The sequence below is a fragment of the Anopheles funestus genome, chromosome 3RL (assembly GCF_943734845.2).
Source record: "Anopheles funestus chromosome 3RL, idAnoFuneDA-416_04, whole genome shotgun sequence".
Classification (NCBI taxonomy): domain Eukaryota; kingdom Metazoa; phylum Arthropoda; class Insecta; order Diptera; family Culicidae; genus Anopheles; species Anopheles funestus.
The window spans coordinates 6,247,297-6,267,624 of record NC_064599.1 but is presented as its reverse complement, the minus strand read 5'-3'; the positions used below and the strand labels follow the sequence as shown (position 1 = coordinate 6,267,624).

The 20,328-nt window shown below is 41.7% G+C and overlaps 1 protein-coding gene across 10 annotated transcripts in view; it reads left to right on the top strand.

Moving 5' to 3' along the window:
• Nucleotides 1-20,328, top strand: part of LOC125772269 (uncharacterized) — a 135,079-nt gene that overhangs the window by 78,441 nt on the left and 36,310 nt on the right. For 8 of the 10 annotated variants that reach the window (XM_049443793.1, XM_049443802.1, XM_049443799.1 and 5 more), the window contains 2 exons: nucleotides 1,233-1,268; nucleotides 16,957-17,014. In XM_049443793.1, coding sequence (XP_049299750.1) covers nucleotides 1,233-1,268; nucleotides 16,957-17,014 — 94 coding nt within the window. The remainder of the gene's footprint in view (nucleotides 1-1,232; nucleotides 1,269-16,956; nucleotides 17,015-20,328) is intronic. The other 2 variants (XM_049443794.1, XM_049443803.1) reach the window with 1 other exon arrangement.

The window sequence follows — 20,328 nt, the reverse complement described above, 5'->3', positions numbered from 1 at the left end:
AAATTTTCTGGAATGCTTGCGCTTGAGCAGACTCTGGCGAGAGCAGCTGCGGTGGGTGGGTTCATTAAAATTGATTTGAAAAATATAATTGTATTTCTTTGCATCACATTTCTTGGGCTGCTGCGGGTATCTCCCCCTTGCTTTACGCATACTGTGACGGAATTTAACTCGCTCCTACAAGCCTACGACAGAGAGAGAGAGAGAGAGAGAGAGAGAGAGAGAGAGAGAGGAGAGAGGTTGCTGCTGGAGGCAATCAGTAAACAATCAACCGCAACCAAATGGGAAAGTGCGCCAGCGTTCGCCTATCTTGGGACGAATTTTATCGGGCCGGCCTACAAGGGTACAAGGCACGCCCACCACATCCATTATGCTTGCATGGCGACGAAGCCAGCATAATAATGTAGCGAAATCAATTTAGCATACTTAGCACGAAAGCTTAGGGAATGTGAGTGTGTTTTTTTTTTTGGTTATTGTGAAGCAGGTATTGGAAGGAGTTTATTTTTGCTTTATCTTGAAAACATGTATTAACCTTTCTTCCTTACCATTTCCGTGCCTCCTGGTGTTTGGTATAATTGCAAACGAACGAAAAAAAAAACAAGAACACGTACGTTTATAACATAAAAAAACTTCATCACAAAGAAGTAAAACAGGAAATAAACAAACATAAAGAAAAAAAAAGTTAAAAACACATCACCTCAAGCAGAAAATTGTTTCAATGCTTTATTCGAACATGTTACCGTTGCTTTACTCACTCACTCGTGCTCTTCCTTCTGGTTCCAGTTTAATGAAGTTTTTGAAAAAAACGAAAAAAATCGCACAATACATTAGAAGAAAGATAACGTTGGCGTGTGTAGAAAATTTTGAGGAAAAGGCGAAAAAATGAGAACCACACCCCCGTGAAGCATAATGCTGGAGAATATTTCGAATGTATAGCCGCTCGACACGGAAATCGCATCATGTGTTTTGCACAACAAACCCTTTCTTGACGATTTCATTTTAACCTTATGACCTGCTAGAAAGCCTCACGTGTTTTAATAGACATCTTTAGTGGAGCATGTGAATAGTTTTATTTTTTTTTATTAATTTATTTATCCCACGAGCAGAGAAAAAAGTTGATTCTCTAACTGTCAATTTGAACTTTGAAGAGTATTTAAATTTTAGAATGTATGTATTATGCATTTGTATAAACTGACGATTAATTATTTATTTCCTTTTTCTTTTCTTTTCTTCAGGTACGTCAATGTGTTAAATACAATAAATCTTCAACCGTGAGTATATTGTAACCGATATTTCAGCAAAAAAAAAATCACTTAATGTTGTGTGAAAACTATCCTCTACCGTTGTATACGTATCTCTAAAAAACATACTGTTACAGTTGTAATGAACATTCATCCATTGATCCGTAAACACTTTTCCCTGGATTCCTTTAACATAACAACAGCACCTGTGAAACTTGATGTAAATCATAAACAGAACATAAAAACATAAAAGACAAATGTGTCTCTTTGACGTGTTTTTCATCCCCACCGACATTCTTTCCATTTTCCCAAATTGTTATGACCTTTTTTTTCTTCTCTCTGACTCATAGACATCCATCCTACGTCCATTAAATTTTTGGTCCCGTTTGAGAGTGTCAACAGAAGCACACGACACACGCCATTCGTTCGCCACGCCTAAAGCATACAGCCAAATACGAATGGCTGTGCTGTCAATATTCATTTTCATGTCCCTGTGTCCCTCTAACAGCCCTCCCGATTTTCCTCTCTCTCTCTCTGTATCTGTTGTTAGATGTTTGTCAATGAAAAATGTGACTAAAAATAGTGGCTGGAGATGAAGATGGAAGGCCTTTGTTGGCCCTTGTCAAATGGCGACGATGCTAAAAACCGATGCCCCCTGCATTGGACGATGGCGTACCGTGTCCACTTTCCAATGAAGGTTCTTGTTTTGATACCGACAAACATCCGGATCGTGATGCTGCTCCTACCACTGACACTTATCTATCGCATTAACGTTTGACCTTTAGCTGGATTGAGATTGGGATAAAAATTGAACATCAAACGGCTACGATCGAAGGTGATTAAATTGCCGGCAGGGTGAACAGGAAAAACCGGGGAGGCGGGGTTGGTGGCCAAAAGTAAAAAGATTCAAAGGAATTTAGTTTTTCTCGCTCGCTTACTGCTTGGGATGGGATTTTTTGTAGCTTTTGATTCAGAAATGATAAGGTGAATGGTGATGAAAATTGTTTGTGTCTGATCTTTCAAGCTTAAAATTTCGTTTTTTTTTTTGCTCTAAATTATTCCATTCCATTTTGTGTGTGATTTTGTTGAATTTTTTGGGATACTTTTTTTTCCTCCATCAAGTTTATAATCCTAAGGTAAAGATTTTTATTTTGATTTCTTTATCTCCGGAAGTGACATATCTTTGGGCGGTAGGTAGAAGAAAGATAAAAAAAAACACGTTTCAACCTTTCATTTCATTTCGCTTTTACTCATCAACCAAAAACGAAAAGCAATTGGCATAAGAAAAGAGTTTTCGTGCTCGCCTAGATTTTTCCGAAGGAAATGGGGTTGCAAAAAAAAACATTCCTTAAATAATGTTGATGGAAAGCAACCGGAACATCTCTACGCAAAAAAAGTGAATTTTTGCGGTGTCCTGTACCTTTGTACCATTCCATTTCCAACGGGGTGGTTCACTTACCCATTCTGTCGCTTCCGTTTGGCGGATGAACACCTCACCCTGCTGCCCGAAGAAACCTGGTCCATCCTCGGCGAGCATCACAACGGAACATTCGTGCGATGCTGCCATGCAAAACACCAGAAGCACCATTTTCCTGCGACATTCAAATTTCATTAAGCGACGAACGAACGCTTCGTCTACGTCACTCGATCGATCAAATGTCAGTTCTGGTTTTCTATTTCGCATCGTTTCGCTTTTCCCGCTGCGACCATCATCCTTTGCCTCGGTGCCCCTTCGCGCGGGCGGTCGAGAGATGGTCGAACGAAATTAGATTAATGTACCGTCGAACCTTTCGAACGGAAGAGGACACGATCAACCGAAACAAGATTACCGAGCACCGAACTGAAAATGAATCGATGAATTCACTTCATTCGCACCAGGATAACGAACCTCGGTTGATGGGGGATTTTTCTGAGAGCGGAAGAGAAGATGTCGATCTTAGAGAAAAATGTAAGAACAATCGAAAGTAGTCAAGTAAAGATGCAAAAAAGTACAAAACAAATGTATAAACATTATAAAATGAAAGCAAATTTAAAGTTCAAAACTATATCTGAAAACAAGAAACACGATCGCCTGATCATATCTCAACGTACAAAACAAGTGTTTCTAAAGCTGTTAGCTTTAATTGATTTGTCATGTACAACCATTCGTTGTTAGTGCTTTTTTTACATAATTTACACCACCATATAATAGCAGACAGACGAACTGATTTAAACCCCGTGATACGATTTCCCTAGCACAGAACGAGAAAACGGGCAGAAAACGAATTTCCTAGCCCGAGCAATTGACGCTAGCAACCATTCAGTTAGCACTCCATTTAACCCATTTTGAGAAAAGTAACTAATGAATATGGAATTCCATCCATTCCGGTTTCCGCTTCCTCTACCCCGCGGTTTAGCAACGATCACCTGCACAAAAAGGGTTGCGTTGGGGTGGTTTTTTCTCACCCTCTTTTTTGCTCACCGCCATTTTCAAACGACAACCACTTTGCCCGCTTTACGCCCGTGCCATAAGCGAACCCGGGGGTTGGCAATTTAATTCCCAACCACGCTGGACGCTTCGATGACGCGCGGCGTGTACGAGTGTGTGTGTATGTGGCTCGGGCGCGCGAGAAGTTTAATTAGTTTTGGACACAATAATAATCGGCCCTTGGCAGACCCCGGAACACACTTATAGAAACTAAAACACGCTACTTGCAAAGCGGCAGCTAAATTTAGCACGTCCATGAATACCACAAATCCCGTTAGAACACACACACCACCCTCCATTCATTGCCTTTCCCGGCAACCAAGGGGGGACGTGTGGGTGCAAATCAAACCACACGAAATCCGTGTTGTGTGCACTTACCTTCGTTGGCTGGAGTGGTGATGGTGTTAGCCCTAGTTTGAATGCTCACTGATGGGATTTTTATGATCCCGGTCACCCGGCAAAGGGGACGTTGTGAAACCAGCCCCTCCAAAAAGGGAAGGGTTAAAGAGTAATTAAATCGTATATGATTTATAGTAACATGGCAAAAGTAAGTTACAACCCGCTAAATCCCCAGCATCGGTCGGTGCAACCTCAACAATAAATGTAGGACACACCAGGAACGCGTGGAAAGTGCGAAAAAGAAACACCACCCACTGCAAAATGCACCGCGGTGTGTGCGAGGGTCCGGAACCGGCGGTTTTCGCTCTAATGCCGTGTGTGATGTACGCTTGGTGGCATGCTGAGCATAAATTAAACACGAGTATATTTTTGTCCTACACGGAAGGAGGTTATGAGAGGCAAACAAAACAAAACAAAAAAGTGTGAGTAATAAATCTATTTCCTTTTGCAAAGTGGCAAATCTACTCGGTGTCTGGGGAAAGGGGGATGCAAAACAAAAACACAAAAAAAGGCAACACAGCAAAAACATTACCATCAACATAAGAGTTTGATGCACATCCGGTCGTTCTTATTGTTGCAGTGCACTGTAGCGTTTTTTGTTCTTCTTTTGTATGAACTTGCACGTTCCACGTATCCTTTGCGCATATCATTAATTACGTGGATTACAAAACGAACAACTCTTTGCCGAGATTGCATGCACACTGGGTGGAGTCACCTTTTTCAAGTAAATGCTGATCTTCTAATCTCTTAACGACGAGTAGCGAGACTCATAAGGGATGCAAAACATAACTCTCTCGAAACAAAACAAAACAAAAATTGTAAAGCTAGAATGTTTTTGTAACCAAATTTTACACCCCACATACTCATAATCGAAAGGAATTTACAAAAGAGAAAAAAACAAATACACCACGCCATGATCTCTCCTCTATACCTTTTCGGTGTATCACAAAACATGTTTTTCTTGTCTTTTCATACACACGAAAAAAAGGGCATGGTACAACTTTGTACCGGTTGTGCTTATTTTACTTATGAACTTCGGGTCTCGAACCAGCATAAAACCACATACACACATACAGAGTGGTGCTGTCGTGACGCAGCGAATTGCTAAGAGCGGAAATGTTGTTCGTTAGATTTATGGCCTGTCTGCGGAGTGTTCCACGGGGCTGTTAGGAGCCACCCGCTTTGTCTCGGTTCATGATGAAACTTAATCTTTCCCGCTAGCTTCTTTATAGCCCAACCTTTTCCGAAAGGTGCAACAGTACGTACCCGTGGCACGTATTTATGGTGAAAGTAGATCAGTAGCGTGCATTACCCAGTTCCAGCGATTGCATCAGTGCTTTTGAGATGCCGCGGCATGGTTTTGTGCATCTGAACACATTGAGTAGTTTCACTGCACTGTGCTTAATTTGAAGTAATTTCGTTTCCCTAATTGCAATTCATTTTTCACTACCTCACTGTTAAGAACGACCGGGCGTCTCCTTTCACGAATGTACAAACCACCGGGCGTCTCCTTTCACGAATCTACGAACCACCAGGCGTCCGCTTTTCTATCGAACAACCATGCGCCTCCATCGTTTTTTTTTTAAATTTTATTTTTTTAAAATAATTCTACAATTATTACGTCATTGGGAATCGGACACCTCCTACCCAGACGGTGTTATTATACCCGATCACGTGTGCATCGGCACATGTCCCATTTTAAACGTAGCATTTTCTTCGTTTTTTCCCCACGTAAACCCACGGGTACGCTGTAATCATAGATGGTTATTGATTTACGTTTTGCTTTCGCGTATTATTTTAGTCTTTCTGTCGCATTCGCACACATTCGCAAGGGTGCGAGCTGTAGCATAACTTGTTCAGATTCCTCATGAAACTGCTGGTACCAAACGCGTGGTACCATTACCGAACAATTGAAGTCAGTGCACTGCTTGCCGATGCGCGCCGACAGCAAAATTGAGGGCCAAAGAACATCGTAATAACATTACGAAGCGAAGAAAGAAAAAGAAGGGAAAAATAAAACAAACAAAATTGCATCCGTGCAAAAAACGGAAACAATGACGAAGTGGAACAACAAAAAACCCGAAGCCGAACAACAGTCTGGTTCGGGGTTTGAAATGGCGTCAGTCAGTGTGCCTGGTGATTTACGTTTACGGTGGCATAACGGATCACTTCGCTATTTGTTAAAGTGTTTCTCACTCGTCCCCGAGCGTACCGTGCCCTCGCCCATCGTTTCCTGTTTTGTTTCTTTGCCTATTTTCATCAACTCATTGCTGATGTCTTCAGCAGACGGCAAACGCCGTTGTTCGTCGGAATGATTGCAAGACAAATAGAGCGTCTTCGTTTGTGTGCCCGGGTACACACAACACAGGGTGATTCTGCCACCATGCTGCACACCAGGCAGGCAAAGTACATCAAGCAAAACCACAGCTGGCCAACGGTACAGATCCCAGTGTTTATCGTGGGGATTAAGAGCAAATTCATCAATATCGACTTCCGGCACGAAACTGTGATTTGTCTTTAACCGCACTCATGTCAAGAGGTGGGGAAGAGTAGAAAACACAACGCCAATTGTTACGGTGCTGTGGGGTTAGGTAGCAAAACGGTAAGTGACATATTGAAAATCGATTGCTGGAACTACTTATCGCATTGCTGCTGCTTAGGTGATGTTGATGAATGACACTTATTTGTCAAAATTAAAATCAGTTAAGGTACATTAATAATTGTACTTCGATGTCGAACGAATAGCGTACCATGAAATCGTATAATATCGCAAACATGATTTGTTGATCTTTGTGCTTTTTTCTTTAAAACGAGAACAATGAAATAATTTATTAAAAGCATTATGGCGTTAGGGCTGTTTCAGGATGTATTGATAATATTTCTGATTACAAGTTAAATAAATATTTTACCATCTATTTTATAAAGTTTGTTCTATTTTATCATTAACATTCGATTTCTCCTCTCTGCACCAAATTCATTATTTAGCCACATGAAATTAGAGACAAGTAAAGGGATAAACCCTTTAAGTAAGACCCTTTTTAATTTAAACAATATTTAAAAAAAAAACCTGCTAGCACATTGTACCACACCACTTCTAATCACCCTGTGCCAGTGTCGAGAACTTCACATTCCCATCATTTCCACACGTCACCGGCAAGCGAATGGAAAACAAAGCACAACATCCAACACAAATCGTCACTCGGTCGGCGTCATGTGCCGCTACTCATCGTGTCCCGCTTAAGTGAAAACGCAAATATTCGTGCACCCACACGCACGCCGCTTACATACAGCACACACACATACACGCACATGCACGCATACAAATATTACAGCATTGGTTTCGGTGGGAGCTCTTGTGCCGTTTCTGCTCGGCCATTTCGGCAGCGAACATCGAATGTGACGATGGTCAGTGACACGGAAGCAAGGTGTCTGCAGAAACAGAAGTCTGACGGGCCATGTACGCCGGTGTGCGTACAGTGCGTTGGAAGAATGGACTTCCTTTATTCTCCCTCCTCCCTTTCTTTTGCATCCAAATTTGCACATGTTTATGCGAAAAAAAAGGGAAAAATGTTTGCGTACTTAAAGCACGTTTCACACTGGACGCCGGGTTTTGAGTGGAGGAAGCGAATAAAGGGCAATGAGGAAGAACAAGGGGAACAAGGCAAGGTGTCTTTGGAATTGCTTTTTTTTTGTTGTTGTTGAGCCGGACCCGTTTTGTCTTACGCTTCTTTCGATTCTTCGATAGCTCCCACGATGACGTCAATGGCGCGCTTTGGTGCCCTGAGGTGGCATATGCAATCATGCCAGAACTGTTCTGCTTCCGTTCTGCCGTATACATAGTGACCGAACGTGAGCAACGTATTTCGTTGTTTCATGCGACTGATGAAACAATACTTGCTAAATAGCCAATTGGGCTTTGCAACTTTGCCATTATGTCATTTTTGTTTGTTTTTCTTTTTTTTTTGTCTTGCCCTTTGTCCACACTAATACACTCTTGGTGTCTGACAGTGAAACGTCCATGTCCATGATGGTGACTTTATAAATTAACCTGCAGCTATGTAGATATATTGTACGAATAGAGTTGTTTTGATGGTGGAAAACAATATATACTTTTAAGCAAAGGCTGCAAAAAAGTAACAAGCTGGTTTTGTACAAGCAACAAGTATCACGAGTTACTTTAATATTTCAATTTAATTCCCTTCAGTTGATTGGAAGGGCTTCGAAACGCATTGAAACATTCAATTACATTCGTAGCCATTCTTACTTTATATTCTATGAGGTGTTCCGTTAGTGTAGTAGATCGTATTTGTACACATAATTGCATAACTTGAGGCGTTTTTACCAAACACAGGGTGAGAATTAACTTTTTAACGCACTGCAAATTTCGCTCCATTTCATTGCGGAAGCCATAAGCTAACTGCACTTTAAGGCTTCCATATTTTCTACTCGCGATAGAATCATTACGATGTAAATGCACACACTTGAGCTCATACATACACACACACACAAAGGCATTACCACAAGAAACTGTACTTATCCATAAAAAGGAAACCGTCCGTCTCGAGATGATTGTTTTCCTTTATGCTTTCACCATGCCCGGGAGCATTGTTCTTGTGGAATGTGGTAAGAATAAAATTACATGTGACCTTAAAAATGCAGTTTAAGACCGACAGTGCAAAAAAAAATGTTTACATCCCCATTGTTTCACGGTTGACCTTGCGTTCAAGTAATTTCTTTACACTCACCCGTCGCGAAACCGCCAGCGCTGGCAACAAGAAAACACGAGGAAAAAAAATGTGTTCACTGGCCACTGCTAAATGCATGTTTTCCTTTTGTTTTATATCCCATCCGGCTATCAACAGTGTCTGGGGCAGTTCGTTGGCTTCCGATGAGATGGAATTCAATTTTTAATAAACTTAATAATCGTCGCCTTGGGTGAGTTCGTCGATCCGTTTACTGTCGCTCGGTCGGTTGGGTGTGAAAATGTTGTATAAACTCGAAACCATACACCGTATTGTACACGGTGGTGTGAATGGTGAGTGGCAAACGCTGATCCACCCCAGGGGGGTGACGTGGATTCGTTTGTAATGGAGGATGCGAACAATGTGGCGCACGTAAGATCGTTTGTGAGTCATTTGGAAATATTCTTTCACGTTTTCTCCATTGACTCATTACTGTTTAGAAGCATGGCACTTTCGCTTTTTTTATAATCGTCATTAACTTAGCGATTACTTTGTTCAGTAATGGATTTTCCCACACATTTTTTTAATGACTCACCAACGACAGATAACGAAGAGTATTAAAATTAAATAAAAATTAATCTGCTTTATTTGTTAAGATTCTTAAAGATAAATGTAATTAAAATACTTCTTTTTTACATTCAGCTATTCCACTATTTAGTGTCTAATTTTAGTTCATTTCAATCAACAGAGATTCGATAACTCGAATTGCTCTTTCAATATTTAATTTCGTTCAAGGAATTTTTAATTTCATTTATTTCTTAATATTCAAACAAAAAAGTTCTGTGGTGTGGATATTGATTGACAATCCTAAAGTGAAAAAAAAAGGAATCTAAAGTAAAACAAACATAACGCTTTTCCATATCCCCCATCGGTACCAAAAAACAACATTACAAACTGTTTGATCTATCATCTTTGACATATCGCAAAACAACACTTCCATCAATCTCTATCAAGAAATGGTTATGGTAAAAGAAGAAAAAAAGAGTTGTTTAGGCGAACGTTTTCATATATCAAAATTTTCCAGTTTTTCCAAGATGTTTCCCCTCCCACCCTCGGTAGATGCGTTTGATCGGAACGGAAGTTAGATGTCTGCAAGTGCTACGATATTTCGATTAATATAAAATCAATGATATCTGCTTGCTTGCTGCTGCTTGTCATGATTGACACCCGGTGCTTGACTTTTCATCGATAGCATGGCTGGAAAACTGTTTCTGTGCATCGTACGACCTTATCTTCGGTTGAAGAAAGCGTACCATTTTGCCAATGGAATGTTCCCCCACCAGGTCCACCCTCGAAACGGTCACGAAACGAACCTGCCAAGTGCAAGCATGACGATTACGATGTCGTTTCTGTAATGGAACGTGGATATCCCGTACCACGCGTGTTACGTCTACGTCTGCTAAATTGTCTTAGCATCAGGCTCATCCCATATCGTTGTCTTACAAGGTATCTGTCGCTTTGGCCGAGTTGCTCGTATGAAAGAATGTGGGATAAGTGTTGAATGGCAGGTTATGTTTCTAGCTATGAATTTTAAAAGCGTCATCACATGCTGGTCCGGTGCAGGTCGGCGAAGTTGAGCAAGACGTACCACCCAACAGCCACACACTATATTCCACAATTCCTGACACAAGATGAACCCTTTTGGCCCGATGGACGGTGAGTTGGTTTTTCCGCTCTACCATGCTTCCTGGACTTCCGCATGCTAAACGATGAATTATTGGTACTAAGGAGTACCTAAGAAGCACAACGTTCCAAGAATACCATGAATGGAACTGTTCACACCGGGCGACACAAACTAAGCGCCCAGGTGTAATGCTATGCAATGTGAGCTAAGCAAAAACGTTCCATGTGCTCGGGCAGGATACGGATACCAAAACCCGTTCGTATGCACTCCGTACGGTGGACCGATATATTCCTGCAATGTACCAGGCATAATACACCGGATGCAAAACAGGAAAAAAGCACACTCAACACAACCTGAGTAAGTTTGGTTCACCTTCCCTATTCAACCCCGTACCCCAATCTCATGCGTTGGGGGTGGATGTGCTGCAAGGGGTGTGAAGCGGAGCTAGAAATATCAATTACTTTGTGTACTTCCGGTCTGCTGACGGAGAAAATAGCTCTTCTTACGTTGAAACACAGTCGGCCATCGGACGACAAACTGCTCCGGTGATGGATTGTGTGAACCAAACCCACCAGACGTTCCACTTTCCTTTCACGTTTTACGGCGGGTTTGGCGAGGAAAAAACGATCTAAATGGGGGATGCTTCCCCAAAAGCGGTCAAGAGAGGCCTTTCTCTTGGAAGTGATTGTAAAAAGCGCGTCTTGCCTTGAGGCCGAGAGCTCTAGACCGTGTAGACGTTGTGCCAATGGGTTCGCTTATGGATTGATGTTGTATATCGATGAACGGAACCCGATTATGATTATCGATCATTAGCCGGTCCATTATGGTGCCAGCGTTATCTCGGCATCGGACGAATGAATGCAAAAGATAAATTCCTTCCCGTCAGCAAAGGCTAAATTCTTTGTAATGTTAAGAGCCATCGGCATTTTTTGGAAGCCGTGCCCGGATCAAAGCACTCAATAGCGGATGAATATTGTCCATTGTTAGTTTCTCGAGAAGTATGAAGAAGTATTTGTCAAGAAATGTTTTATTTCTTTTTGTAACAGCGCTCCAAAGAAAAGAGAATCATAAACATGAATTAAACCAAATAACTTTCTCCTAAATGTTGCAATAATTAATTTTGAGGAGTGTAGCTTACGCACGTCAACTTTCTGAAAGCAATAAAGTACTTTGCTCGTTGACACTACTGGTAAAGCAGCAAAAAAAAAACCTTGGTTAAGTCCTATATTTATGCATGGCTTACCATGAATTCCATTTCAATCTCAATGCTCAATACGTTTGCTTGAAACTTTGCTTCCCTTTGACCCTTTTGGGGGCGGAAAGTTAATTCGCTTTTCATCTCCACTTTCAAAACCTCTCCTTACCCATTCCGCATCATTTTAATTGCTACATCAGTGGAGTTTTCGGGTGCATTCGAAATGAGCTGTGCGTTCCACAGTTTTGGTTTTCCAATCCAAATCAGACTTTCACGGTATGTGAGGGGAGGATGTTACTCGTTGCGGTTGCTTTGACAACTCCTGGTTGACCGTCCCAATACCAACACCAAAAAAAACCCCGTCAGTACTCTTGTGTGTATGTTTGGGCTTTCGCCCGTTTTGCAAACCACTCTTTTGCCACTGGAAAACTCTTTCAACCAAGGTAATTTGCAAAACTCGGAAATGCTCGGTTTGCACTTTTGCTTGTGCGGGCGCCAGGAGTTTTGGATGCTGCTGTGCTTTCCAAAGAAACGACGGGTTTAATATTTGATGCTAACTACTTTCGATGGTGGTAAGTTGGTGTGCTTTTGTTGTTTGTTTTTTTTTAGAACATTCCACGGCTTTCAGCCAAACCAGACCTGTGCCATGGGTAAGGAAGTACTTTTAATTAGCGAAATTAAAATACCACAGATGTGATGAATTTCTCATGAATCGTTTGTTACTTTGCAGCATGGGAAACTGAGATGCATCATGTTGATTGACTCATTAAACTTTCGTGCAAGATGGTGGTGTTTGTTTCTTTCTCCGCTCAAAAATCCGCGCCACAAAACTATTCTACTTTAACTCGCACTCTTACTTCAAATGTAAAATCATACGCGAATTCCTGGATGCCGGGAAATAGAATTATTTTCTCCTTAATTAATTGCAATGTGCATGTTTTAAATTCTCCCTGCGGGGGTTACGGCTTCATCAGCGCTGAAATTAATGTCGACTGCATCGCCAGTACATTGGAGAGATATGCAATAATCAGAATGATTATATTAGACTGCAATCACTTCACGGTACGTCGCTCGTGCTGTACTCTTCATTATACTTATGAGCAGACTTTGATGAACGGGAGGCGGAACAATCTTATTCGAGGTTTTTCTTTCTTTTTTTCCTTCTTCTTTCCATACCCACGCGTAACAGAATGATGTTGAAATCGAAAATAGAGCGAACTCTGTTCGAGATGAGGTTGTTTTCTTTTCTGTCGCTTTGCTTTGCGTCGCCGGAAGCTTCCAACCTCGTTTACGATATTCATGGAATGTATATTCGTTTGCGTGTGTGTGTGTGAGAGCGTGTGTGTATAAAGGTACAAACACACTGGAAACAGATTAAGGAATGCAATACCGGCAGCATCCAAGAAATGCAGCGATGCAGAAAAAATGATTGGAATGCTGTTTTCCTGAGCAATGTCGAAGGGGAGAGGAAAAAAAGCACGAGAGAAAAAATGGTAGTACAGCAAAAATAACCTACTCCGCTTCTTACGCTTTGGCCACTCTTTCCACCATGTTCCAATCTGACGAACGTGACATGAAGGTTAGAGGAGCGACGAAGAAAAACGCTTGTAATGCTTCCATGAAGGTGAGTTCATATTCAAATCACTGAGTGAAAGAGCGAAGCAAAGTTCACATAACGAGATTATCCTGCCGTGACCGGAAAAACGATGTCCGAGCAAAGCAAGCAAAGCGGCACCGTTTGTTGTTTCCTTGCGTTGCTGCGTTTACGGTTTTTTGTTATCTTTCTACTATCGGTCACCATCAGAAACTGCAGGCTGAAAGTTAAGCCAGCCCCTTCGATGGAGCCGCCTGGTCGTTCTCGCAAGTGAATGGAGGCGCCCAGTCATTCACACAGCAAATGGAGGCGCCTGGTCGCTCTCACCAAAAAAACAAAAAAAAAACAAAAAGAAAATCAACCCCGAACCGCATGCATGTCGATTCTCGGACACCGATCAGGACAGTGCCGTACCGACGGTCGTGCTGAAACTTGCCCACGGCACACGAGTGTGAAAAATAGCTGATGTCGACAGTGATAGATACGAGAATTTATGATAATTTAATCAATCATTGACTTGAGCGCGAATGTCTGGCATCGTGGGAACTGCTTGTTGTGTAGCAGCGTTTAGCAGCGACGGAAGGCGTGCTTAGTGTGCATCCACTTTCTACTTCCACACTCCAGCACCGTGCGCTGTACATAAATCGAAAAAGTTGGAACGGAAATTTGTTCGAGCGCTTGAAAATTGTTACTATCGGCCAGAGTGAGCGAATAAATTGAACTGAAATAGATGAGATATTTTTTTTCGTTAAAAGATAAATCACACAAAAAGGGGAGAAAACGAGAGAAGGTGAGAGACAATTCAGTTGACAGATAGGTACTTGAAAGTACATTATAAAGTCAAGAGGCAACCATTTACCATTCTATGGCTGGCGTGTTCGACACATTTCATTCACATAATCCATCGTTCCTTTATTCAATGGCAAAAAAATTACGATGAATTATAAAATGCCAAAAGATGATTACATTAAAATATATAATGCTCTTTAATTTTCATGATGCACCTAATATGCACCATATGAGAGCAAAAAAAAACAATATTAGTTGCAATGAAATGTGCAAAATGATTTTCATTGCTTTCCACGAAATCATTCTAACAACTACAGTTATTATTTGAATTGTTTCTCATGAACTATGCTTTACTGATTTAGTTTTAATCACTCTATTGTTCTTGATGCTCAGTTTTGCATCAGTACGAGACACACACACACATTTAAACCTTGTTCTGCTTCTCTATTATCTGCCCGAATGGGGACGATATGATAAACGATTCGCGGAAAAAGACACCATACCATATTGATTCACGTTGTTTTATCTGAATTGCTTGTGAAAACCACCGAACGCTGGCCGAACATCGCGCTTAAAAGGTTTTATGTGGTGCTGGTTTTCGTTGCTGATTATTTATTTGCTTCATTTTCCTAGTATTTGTTACCCTATCGCTCGGTTTTCGCAGTACTTTGTATGTCCACTTGTTCGGAAAAATTGGCAGCACTCAACATCATCCCGATCACACTGTGTCAACAATCATGATTAAACAGTTTGTGGTTTGGTACATGTACAATACACATTTTCAATAGCATTTTTCACGCTTTTTGTGATGAGTTAAAGTTCAATCGTCACTGTCGCCACGCCTCGGCACGACATCTCGGGTAGGATGTCGGGCAATTCGATTCATTCCTATACTCATACCCACACACGGAAACATCCGGGTTTTGCGTGGCCGGTAGTCGTAAAATGCTCTGCACCACAGCAAACAGGCGACACCCACACGCTATGTCCATAAATGGGATGGAGGAGGAAGAAGAGATTGGGGCGTTGTGAGAAGGCTGCTGCCCGTAACAGCCATTGACTGATGATGATGGGGTCGTTTACATCAAAATCGGTTGCTTTTTGGAGGGAAATGTTTTCATACAGGTGGGTTGGAAATGATCTGAGTGCAATGAACAAAGCTGCCTACAACACAAACACACCCACCAATCGACTCAGCTTAATGTCGATGGATTTGGACCACCTGAAACGAAGCCTGAGACGGCTCGGGGTTAGACATGGTTTAACATGCATGGGTTCTGCTTGTAATTCATCCATGATGTATGAATGAACTTTTGGGAAAACGTTGACAATTGAATCAAACTGCAAAAACTCATGTCCTGAGCTACAAATCATGTTTAAGAATTTAATGGAAAATTATGCTAAAAGTGTATATATTATTTATTTTACTTGAACAATTGATTAAAATAATAGTTTGACTAAACCAGTCAAATGTCTACCACAGTCGCCGGGAAACTTCAGCTCATCTTCAAAGCCAAAAATCGAAGGCTGAAGTTAATTCTATCAATCGATCCCTTCAACTTCATCTGCCAGCGGCAAGGAACACGGATGTCGATTAGATTACACAAAAATCCATCGGGTAAACGATACAGTCAAATGCGATTACCGATCGATTATCGCCCAATATGTAGGTACTTTGGTGCCGTAGTTTGAACGATATGAACGATGGATATGTGCCCGTAACTTCCGTCCCGACGTCGTGATTCGGAGCTCTGAAGGGTTCTATCTTCACTCCGATCCGTCGATCGGACCGTTCGGCAATCGTATATGATGGAGTTAATGTTTTTTTTTGACAGGAAATTGTGCTCAGTTTGGTGGAGAAGTGAAAATGATGAAGGATGAGTTAACGTCTCCCAATAAGGGAGCAGTCAAGAATTTCCGGGAATTCTATCGAAACGTAGCAGTAATTGGCTTGATTTCGATTAAATGAAGCAGAAATCTGTGTGTAAATTAATGGCGTAAGAATAATTTAAAACATTTCTCTTCACAGCTGTTGTGAACAGCACATGAAGGGAAAAAAAACTGTCTTAAATATTTACTTATCTTTGCAGTCCTTTGAGTGATTTATTAAAGTGATTAATTGTTTCAATTAATAACAGAGCAATAAAATATTGCAAACAAATTACTCAGCCAGTATGCGGATATCCCTTGAACTCGGCATGTTATTTAAATACGTTGACGAATGGGTTTTTTTGCTGCGACATTGTTGACATATTTTCTACCGAACATCATCATTTACTTCCTCAGCAAATGCGGTGAAGCAAACCTCTCACTAACGCGCCCATAAAAACCACGAGAAAATCCGGCTGCTAATTTCTGTGTCAACCAAAATGATCGAATGCACGATCTTCTTGAAGCAAAAGATCGTGCATAGACAGCCACTAGAGAAGAGAAAGTGACATTTGTTCGATAGATCGATGATGCATTCCATAAGCGCGAAGGAAGTACGCTCTCTCTCTCTCTCTCTCTCTCCACTCGGACACCACTCGAACCGTTGTCGCATTGCGTCGAGAACGTTGTGATGCATTTCTGTCTTTTGTGTGTGTTCGTACTCCTAGACACAAATGTACCGTGAATCAATATTTTTCTTTCCTTCGCAGTAAATTGACACCTACACCGCTTGCATGTCCCTTCAGAAAGTGGGCACGCGAACACTTACACGCCATGGTTTCAGTTTCATTTAATGCAGCCCTTTTCCTTTCCTTCGCACAGTGCATTTTCCTTTCCCCCCATTTTACCCACACACACACACCGACACAGGGACACACATACCCTTCCGTGCGTGCGTTCGAGCGCGGCCGTAAATGTGTAAAATGCATCCAAGTGCGCACCCGTGATTCAGTAGTACGGTATCGTTGTTTCGTTGCAGATCGCGGACGTCGCCACGGTGGAAACGACGGACAGCTCGAGCTACAAACGACTGATATGTAAGTACAGACTCACTTCCGTTTTAGCATTTCCCGACTCACCCCGCCCCACCAAAAAACCCACTGTTCGAATTCTTTAATCAAAGGCACATAAATTTACACGATTCGCGCACAAAAGGATTACGCGTTCGACAGCTTCGCCATCCGGTGAGATTAATTAGTGACCAATGAGAAACGGCAGCAGAAGGAGAACGGTTCGAATTCGATTCGTGCTTCCTAAGGGTAGTGTAACACTCACCCCTCTCTCGGGCCGTGACCGTGATGTTTATCGTTCAGATGCTGTTTGGCCGACATACGTAACGTAAAGTGACAGTTTGCCGGTTATGCAACGATCCGATCGGAACACGGAGCGTTCTCGGTGATAAAACAATGATTGAGCGCGGTGCAATGGATGCATTTATTAGTTGTGTTTGTGCGCGATACCCGTTGGGCACGACTATTAGTTGTGTCTCTTCATGTTTGTGAGCGTATCGGTGCTTTGTGCCGTGATGCGCCCCCTTTGACCGGACCAATGATTTAGTGCGTACTGTGACACTCTCGCTTACTGTCCAACCTCGACATTAGTTTTCCCTTGATCTCTCCCACACTTCCGTTCCGGCGTGTGGGTGTGTGTGTGTGTGGGTGCAGATGGGGTAGTTGATTGTCGTTTTTTACCCGTCACGGTTACAATTACGATTCGTTTCGTGCCAATGCATTGCATACGATGAGGATGGGAGCGAAAGAAAATTGAGATGGAAAATTGAGAACTGGCAAGTGTGCGCCAAAGTGGGTGATACAGTGACAATCGCATCACGGCCAATGGTACTGACATGGTGATGTAATTGGTAATAATTCATGCTCAAAATGATCTGCTCTGTGCAATGAAATCTCGTGCATTGCTGGTTGCACGGAACATTTGGTATGATCGTTCCGATGATGCATTTGATGCACCGTTACGGTGGCATTGTTTTTTTTAAATGACATCCATTTTGTGTAATGACATTTTAAATATACATGACATAAACAACTGATGTTATGATTTACCGGTTTGAATTTATTTGTTTGCCTATTTTTGCCTAATCGTACTTAAACCTAAAACTGTATGTTTGACAGTTTGACGTCTATTTTGACAGTTCTGTTGCGTCATTTTTTTTTTCGCAAACGCGATAATCGCTACTAAACACAAAAGAAGGCTAATTCATCGTTTTAAAAAATACCTTTTGAATGTTAGTTTCACCTTAACTTTTCGGTTTAATTAACAAATTTCTTACCCAAAAAAAAGGTCGCTAATAAACCCACAAGAGAATTAATACAGCCCACAATCAAAGCTAATTGAACAGAACTAAGCTACTATTCGAATCGTCCTTTTGAATTAGGCATGGTTTTGGTACATTACTACCAAAAGCAATATTATTACTGTTAGCATAATAAACAATTTCAACTGAGTTTGGCCCAACGCTCTGGCCACAATTTTGGCCTTTCATTTTCCGAGAAACAAAGCTTACCTCCAACTCGTTCGTTTTTTTTTTTTGCTTGTTGCAAAAAGTGAAATAGACCCATCTCCAACCATTAGTTTCCATCAGCTTTGCACGATAGCAACACAGTCTAATAATGCCCAACGGGTATTGTTGGGCGCGTCTGTTTCTGTGAAACGGTAATGGAGCCTGCGTTTGGGCGAAACTTTACGATCGATCAGATTCCGAGAACGGTTGATGATATACCACTTTGGGGCAGGTACCGTGCGTAACCATCGGTACAGACAGGGACATGTGTACTTAAATCGGGTACACACGCATACACACGAAAGATAATGGTGGATCAAATTGAACATTTTGTAAAATCGGTCTATCTGTCGTATCCATCTTGCGCTCGAGGGTGAAAATATTGTACCTTGAAAATTAAACTTATCAAATCGACACACCGCACCCCAAAATTACAAGGGCGATCCGGTAAATCAATAATGACAAAAACAAACAATTTAATTAATACAAATGAATTTTACAACTGTGGCAACTGTAACTGCTGCTGGTTCCCGTTTACCATGGCAAATAAACATCTCGTCTACTTCTTGCGGGTTTCTCCAAACCATTTCTCCCCACTCCCTCAGTACCAGTATCCGGTGCCTGCCAGACGAAAAGGCTTGCCATTTGATTTGCTGCCATTTTCTTTTTCACATTTTCATGGCTGGCTGCGCTTTGCGATACAAAAACCTGGTGCCAAGAGGAGCGAGACACCGCAGGGTAGGACAATTAATCCCCGCTAATTACAAATAGATCTTCCGGGAAATGCTGGTACACGCAGCCAATCGTTTGTGTATGCGTGTTTTCTAAAATCAATTAAAGTAACAAAATGGTACGATTTTCAAATTAAATGCAATTTCCAGTGTCTTTTCTGGCGTGGTGTTGGATTTGAAACAAATTAAGTATTGCACCGGGAAAAAGACATCCAGAGGTTCCAGTTTAGTCACTGTATCTATCATCGATGAGCTTTCTGAGGTTCGTGCACAACAGCACACTGTGACATGCTCGAGAAACGGGTGACGGTTGACGGTGTTGTGGCCGTCATGGAAAAAAAAGATAACCCTGAAACGGGGAACTGTTGCATCGGTAATTTGTTAATCTGTTGAGTAATTATTTTAATTACTCACTCGCACTCACTGGAAAACGACCGTCAGAATCGCGTGCTCCGAGGTTAGACACAGAGGCAGCATGCTACACACCAATGGACAACGATCACGCGCGCGCGCGCACACACAGAGACGCGATCTTGCCTTCCGCTTATGCAAAATGGCTGGAACTGTAGCACTGTGATTGCTGTGAAGAGTCGACGTCATCCGGTACTGGCACCGTGCAACAAGTGCACAATCAAGCTTCGGTGACAGGTTTCACGTACGCGCGAAGTGTACTATTAAAGAGGACGATTGTTCTTATTCCGAAGCGATTTAAACCGTTTATTATATAAGGCAAGGTTGCCAGATTTTTTTCCATTCTGATTGGATTTAAGTGGCAAATATAATGCTCTTTTATCGCTTTGGGAAAAAAACCTCTCTACAATATCATATAATCTAGTTTAAAAAGGAATTAAAATGAACATCGACCATGGGATAAAATGTATGCAAAAAGTCTTTAATCACTCCTCACTTTATTTAATGAACTTTGCGTCGCAAATGGCACTGCTGGGCCGAAATTGAGTTAGTGCATGTCAGAAAATTAATAACGATCCCATCACTCCATCCTATCCCCTAGTACGAATGACGCACTATTTGAGTGCCAGAACTCTGCTGATAATCTGCACCATTTCACACTCAGCTCAGCCCCATCGGGGGGTCCGTTGTT